General features: G+C 31.2%; 1 protein-coding gene across 1 annotated transcript; it reads left to right on the top strand.

The window, feature by feature from the left end:
- Positions 1–4144: 4144 nt before the first annotated feature.
- On the top strand, positions 4145–5197 carry LOC106109079. Its single transcript, XM_013290481.1, has 2 exons — positions 4145–4285; positions 4507–5197. The coding sequence occupies exons 1-2, from the start codon at positions 4203–4205 to the stop codon at positions 5195–5197; spliced, it is 774 nt and encodes a 257-aa protein (XP_013145935.1). The 5' UTR covers positions 4145–4202.
- Positions 5198–7198: the final 2001 nt, after the last annotated feature.

The following is a 7198-nucleotide window of genomic DNA, read 5'->3' as shown; positions in this document are numbered from 1 at the left end:
TGACAAAATATTTGTTTCAATTCTCAATATCAGCCTTATTTATCTATACTATTATAATTAAGCGTAAACACACACTTCTTTGTTGCCTAAGATGTCAGCAATTGCAGCATATTTTTGTATAATTCTTTTTTTAATAAAAAGTCCTACACTTCACGCTTTAGGCTATATATTTTCACGCTATTAAACTTAGTTGGTAAATAAATTGGATAAAAATCCTAATGTGGGAAAGAGTCCATAAGTTGCTGCTAACATCAAGGAAGCAAGATTGCCACGGATTGTCATCATGTCGTGTCATTTTGACATTTGCAATTGATAAATTCTATTTTTATATGATTAAAAAACGAATGATTAAACTAACCCCTTGTTTACCGTATAATTCCACTATTGAAACTCTTGTAACTTTAATAATCAAAGGATGAATATATTTTATCATCATGCAATAGGACACTGGAAATTCATGGCTAAGGAGTGTTTACACTGCCATCTATTGTCCAACTGCAGTATTATAATTGCATCCACCGGTATGAAAGCGTGAAGTTTTTGATGCTGCACAATAGATGGCAGTGTAATGAAAATAACTAAAGTTCGTGTCATAAAGTTTAAATAAATAAAATGTAAATAATAAATAAATAAAAAAAAAAACAAAAATCAATACCTATGTCAATTATCGTTTTTTAATACTACGGTATACTTGAGAAAATTTTTCATAAGTCTTGATCTAACCAAGTCACTATCGAAGTATCGGAGTACCTAAATAAAAATGTGATAACTTATTTTAAATTAAGTAAAAACCATTTCGACGTTTTTGATATTTTAATTGATGAGATTACTATTTTTTCTTCGATTATTCCATACAACATTATTTTAGACCGATAACAGAGAACAAAACAACAGATTGTAAATAAAATCTTACTAATATTATAAATGCGAAAGTAGATGTATGGGTGGATGTTTGATAGAGTTTGTAACCTAAACGGCTAAACAGATCTCGATGAAATTTGACATAGATATAGAGTATAGTCTGGAAGAAGACATAGGCTACTTTTTTTTTAATTCCACGCAGATGGAGTCGCAGGCGAAAGCTAGTAACTTCATATATTTTTAATATCCGTGATATAAAATTGTCATTATCCTCTATAAGCAAATAAAAACTCTCCACAGCGCGTGCGTTAAGATTCCTCTCGGAAAAACGAAAATGGCGACACAGCCTCCTTTGAGTGCATTGTATTTCAGTGAAGTGGAGTGAATTAGGGGAAATATGAGTTACAAAACAACTGTAAACGTCTAAAATCGGCCATAAAACAACAAACAACAACCTTTTAATGAAAACATGCAAGTAAGTTTTAGAATCTGTAACATTTTTAATACCTTCGCTAATGCTAATGGACAAGTAACATTTATTTTGAAAACAGTTTATATACTAGTTTAGTTTTTCAATGGAAATGTTAACTACGTCAATTCTCACATACATTCTTTATAATAAAGATGTATAAAAATTGATCTTAATGATCGAGTCTCACTGTTTTCAAATTTCAGACATGGTAGATATTTTTGTTTTATAAATATTTCTCTCTGACTTGTTAACCTTAGTGTCATTGTTTAATATAATTTTACACTCCCGTACCATTGATTTTTATAACAATAAAGATGAAGTCACTCAGCGGGCATTGTATTAATAATGTTTCGGTATTCAAGTGACTTAACGACGGATATAATACAACAAATTGCCTCAAGTTTACGCGTAAGTTGATATTTCATCAACACAACGACCTCCGAAAGTCGTGTTTATAAACATGAAAAAACGTGGTTAAAAGTAACGTTTAATTGCAAACATTTAAAACGAACAAAGAGTATACAGACAGCAAGACTTGCCTTGAAAATTTGTAAAGAAATTATTTTTTATATTTGCTATTGACTTTGTTGAAAAGATGACTAAGACGTTCTGATATTGCGAAAGTATTTTGCATCAATACAAACTAATCAGCTTTTTAAAAGTTGAGATTAAATGAATATTTTATTTAATTACCTTAATTAACTAGACAAGTATATAGTACATAGTTAACACATAGTCACCATTACCTGTGAAATATAAACCCGTGTTAGATTTGCACCCAATTCGTACAGCAAGATGTTGCAAATAGAAATACATATATCTCAAAACAAACTACAACTCCGTGACTAACAATAAAGGAAGACTCTTTGGATTTCTCAACCCGAATCTAATGGGATGATTTTAAAACGTGCAAATAATATTTCACGCCTATGTTGGGTAAAGTAAAAATTAAACGTAGCGTAAACCTTGAAATACAATACACGCTAAACAATAGCGCAGCGCAATTTGTTAGTACAACTGCTACTGGTGTTAGCTCGTAATATAAAACAAACTGGGATGATTATATTCAATTGTATGTATGAAGAAAGATTTATAGACATTAATAAAATAAGAACACAGTCAACCCGGATGATATTTTGTCTTAGTAAATTTGTCTCTAACCATATTTTTCTATGCAGTTATACGTTACTGTTAATATATAGTTTACTAGTTGCTCGTGACTTCGCCCGCGTAATGTTAAAATGTACTATGTTACTCATAGATAAATTACCTTTCTAATGGTGAAAGAATTTTTGAAATCGGCCCAGTAGTTTTTACATGAATCAAATACATACGAAATTCTAAAAATCTTTCCTCTTTATAATATTAGTATAGATATAGGTTATTGAGCCGGCGATTAAAGCTACTGATCATAGATATTTTTTTTTTTATAAATTAAGGGGTCAAACGAGCAGCGGGAACACCCAGATTCATCGCCTATAGACATCCGCAATAATAGAGAAACTGCAGATGCGTTGCCGATCTTTAAACAAATGACGTTAAAAATTGTTACAGGTTAACTAATTAATAAAATGAAGCAAATTCAGATGTCGCTATGGATGGTTGCAATCAGCACTTTCTTGTTTACAGTACTTCTGTACCAGTGGTACCATATATCAAAATATCATATAATTCAACCTGATTTTAAAACATTGTCCTCAATAGATCAGCGATTTGAAAAAAAATTAAAACAAGGTGAATTTATGAATAAAAATTCTGTAACATTAATTCATGTTATATTTGTTGTAGTGTCCAATAAGGATTTTTGTAAAATTGTATTTAGTAAAATTTCTTACAGAGTATATACTGGATACGGCCGGATGTCAGATTCCAAAATCAGTGTTAAACTTCAAGAAACATACAGTGAAAAGACACATCGATTGTGGGAAACGCGCCGTTTTGTTGAAGAAATTTGGTCCAAACGCAATACAATATTTTGTAGATGACAGAATATTAAGTCGTTATTTAGGAAAAAATAGTAGTTTCTATTGCTGTTATAGGTTTTTCAAACAAGAATTTCCTCCAAGAAATTTAGGGATATTAAGGTGAATTATAAAGACTGATGTTTACGTGTTATATTTAAATATCAGTATAAATATTTTTTTAAACAAATTCAGGTATTCTTCCTGTATGCCGATGCAGTCAAGTGACGTATTTAAACTGGAGGATGATTTTATAAATGTGCAATGCTTTGAAATGGATGTAAGAAACAATTCTCGCATTATTTACGATGATGTTTATAGCTTCATTAAGAGAAAAAAGAGTAGAAATGTAACGAAATCTGTATTAACAACTAAATATAATGTTCTCATCCTGGGCTTGGATTCTATGTCCTTGCGAAGGTTGGAGCAAACTATGACAAGTACAGCCGAATACTTGAAGGAAAACCATTGGCTTAATTTTAAAGGGTTTCATAAGGTAATTTTATTGTATATAGATTGTAACAATATATCATATCATCTATCTTACTAATATTATAAATGCGAAAGTTTAGATAGATGAATGATAGAGTTTGTAGCCTAAACTGCTAGACGAATCTCGGTGAACAAACATTTACTATTTCATTATTTTTTAAATCCTCGCGGTCGAAGTCACGGACGAAGCAAGTATTAAAATAAAAAAATTAAATCTTTTCAGATTGGAGACAACACCATTCCTAATGTCATGGCAGCACTGACTGGCAAAAATATATCATCAATTATTGGGAACTGCGCGGGAAAAATGTCTTCTTGCAATAAATTTATACTGTGGAGCTATTTTAGGAGAGCAAATTACGTAACAGCATACGGCGAAGATTATCTACGACTGCCCGATACATTCAGCAGAAGCTATGCATTCCGTGTACCTCCAACCCATCATTACATGCGGCAATTTTTTTTCAAAGGTGAACTCGAAAACGGTGACAAGTCACAAGTATGTTCAGGAAAGTATTTATCAGGGCAACATGTACTAGACTACGCGTACGATTTTGTACACACGTACAGAAAAGTACGCAATTTTGGTTTCTTCTGGATAAATTCTTTCAGTCACAATGTAAACAGTCGTCCTGAGGATGCAGATTATCTTGTTGAAGATTTCTTTAAGAAACTATCGGACGTAGGTGTTTTAAATGACACCTTTATATTCTTTTTCAGCGATCACGGCATTCGTTTCGGTGATCACCGCATCTATGTAGAGTCTTATTATGACGAACGTATGCCGTTCCTTTTCGCTTGGATCCCTGATATCTTCAAACTTAACCATCCTAACATTATGGAGGCTTTAAAAATTAATCAATTCAGATTAATAACTCCGTATGATGTGTATCTGACTATAAGAAATGTTAATCAAATACCCATTGGAAGTAAAAAAGGCTCTGAAGGTTGTCCAAAGTGTCAAAGTTTGTTCGACGTTGTTAATCCGAATCGTACATGCCAGGACGTCGCCGTTCACGATAAGTGGTGCAGCTGTCATGAACTGTATCCCCTTCATAAAGATAACGAGCGAACAAAAACCGTGCAATTTGTCGTTAACCATATTAAGAGTATAATAGCGACTGTGAAGACGAAAAATTGTTATACATGTACCAGTTTGTCGCTAGGCAAAGTTAACAGAATACATTATTACTACGACAAAGAGAGAATTAACATTTATTACGTTGTTGCTATTACTTTAACGCCAGGAAATATGTCTTATGAAGCTATTGTTATGAAGGACAAATCCAGATTTCATCTAATAGGTCAAATAAGCGTTATATCTCCGTACAAAAATTTCGGCAAATGTACCATACAAGACAAAGATAGGTTGTTTTGCGTATGCGAGAAAATTGTTAACTGTGAACTTTAAATTTATTTTCTTATATTATTTTAAAGAATATCTCTATTATTTTATCTGTGATATTTATAATAATTTACAATCAACTAATTTGGGATATTTATACAAAGTTTTTGTGATATTAATTTTATTTTAAAAGTATAACTACTTTATCCTCGATTTTTTATGTAATTAATGAAGGTAGGTATACTTTATTCTTGATAAAATTAATTAACTTTAAGACATCTGTATTGTATAGTCTGACCAGATATATGTATAAACACTCCTGCTGTGTCGTAAAAAAACGATTAAAGGTTCTTATGTTTTTGATAGGTTTTAAATATACAATAATTCTAGTCTATGGTCTACTTCTGTTTACCTCTTTATTGTAATAGTGTTAAAATGTGATTTTGATTAAGAACATTTCTATACTCTACAGTGTGATTCGAAGTACTTTTTTTGTATATTTCAATAAAGCAGGTTTTATTAAGAATTAAGTTTCATTTGTAAAAATTTACAATTTTACTTTAGTTAATTATAAACAAACTCATTATAAAGATATCTCTACCTAATATGTGTTATTTTTATATGAACCGTTTAGTTTGTCGTTCAAAAAATGTTTGTACAGTTAATACTTTATATTTTTACTGATTTAAAACCTTGTAAAAAGTCGTCACTGTATTTTTGATTAACTTTACCCAGTTTGTAAATTTTTATTTTTTTTAACATCAGTTTTTTTTTCTATGCAAATCTAATTAATATATTTTGTACTATTTTTATTAAATTTCAGAACAAATGTATTATATCTATTTATTTCTTTACGTGTCTTTATGTCCAAATAAAATAATAATAAGCTGAAACTTTTGTCTAATAATCTGTTAAACGTTTTATAGCTTTGTTGAATTTACTCAATACTGAAATAAAGAATTTTTTCATATGTTTTGTCTTTAACTTTTTCCATATAAATATTGTTTTCATTTAATATTGTACATTTGGTTACAGATAATGTTAGGCCACCTAACTTGCGGATAAAAGGAGATGGCTGAAATGTGTATGTTAAGATGGATGTGTGGTGTGACAAGAACGGGTAAAGTAAAGAATGTGTACATTAGAGCAAGTTTGAAAGTAGCGCCAGTGGTGGCGAAATTGAGAAGCAAAAGGTTAGCGTGGTATGGACATGTTATGCGACGAAAGGGTGGGGACATAAACCAGAAAGTGTAAAGAATGAATGTGGAGGGCTACAAAGGTAGAGGAAGACCAAAAAAAATATGGTTGGATTGTGTGAAAGAGGATATGCTTAAGAAAGGAGTGGATTCAGATATGGCGGCTGATAGAGATATATGGAAGACCAGCCCATACTGTGCCGACTCTCCGTAAAGGATAAGGGCAACTGGATGATGATGGATACAGATAACCATATTTTATCCTGTGCCTAAGAAATAATAAGAATATAGAGTAATAAACTAAATAAAAAATTAATAAGAGATCAAATTCTGATTCATTTGTTTTTGTTGAGTTATCATTATCTTTAAAAGATGTTTTGATTACAAATGGAATTTGCTTACAGTGTTAATATAATTCCAGTATCTTCAATTAACTAATGATATTTTCTTGTTAACTTGTTTACAATGCTTCGCAACGGAGTCATCGCGCCGCACCCTTTCGGTAATTCACCGATAATGACGACTGCCAAACATAGAAAGGGCAATCTAAAGACAATGCAATTCTTATCACCGACCTTTGTCTGCATTTAATAATTTATGACTAAATACACATTCGCTAATTTTATTTGCTTGTCTTTTTCGATGATAATTGAAGATAATATTTTAATTATTGTCACTCTCCTAGCGATTGTAATCAACACCGCTTAATGTACAAATTAACACATGTTTGTGAAAATTGAAGGGTTGGGCGGACAAGACACATTCGAGTGCTAGATAAGAATTCTTTCATCAGTAACGGTTTTTTTTAATTCAGGCGGTAAGTTGTATCAGTAAATGAAGGGTACCGTGGAAAACCTCCTATGGTTGTTTA

The sequence above is a fragment of the Papilio polytes genome, unplaced genomic scaffold (genome assembly GCF_000836215.1).
Source record: "Papilio polytes unplaced genomic scaffold, Ppol_1.0 DF821289.1, whole genome shotgun sequence".
NCBI classification, from domain to species: Eukaryota; Metazoa; Arthropoda; class Insecta; order Lepidoptera; family Papilionidae; genus Papilio; species Papilio polytes.
Note: the sequence above shows the minus strand (reverse complement) of the source record. Positions and strands in the feature narration are given on the sequence as shown.

Bases quoted from the DNA above. Each gene is read 5' to 3' on its own strand.
- LOC106109079 (XM_013290481.1), top strand. From the start codon at position 4,203: ATGCATTCCGTGTACCTCCAACCCATCATTACATGCGGCAATTTTTTT. The intron at 4,286-4,506 runs GTATGTTCAGGA...ATTCTTTTTCAG, and splicing joins AAAACGGTGACAAGTCACAA to CGATCACGGCATTCGTTTCG.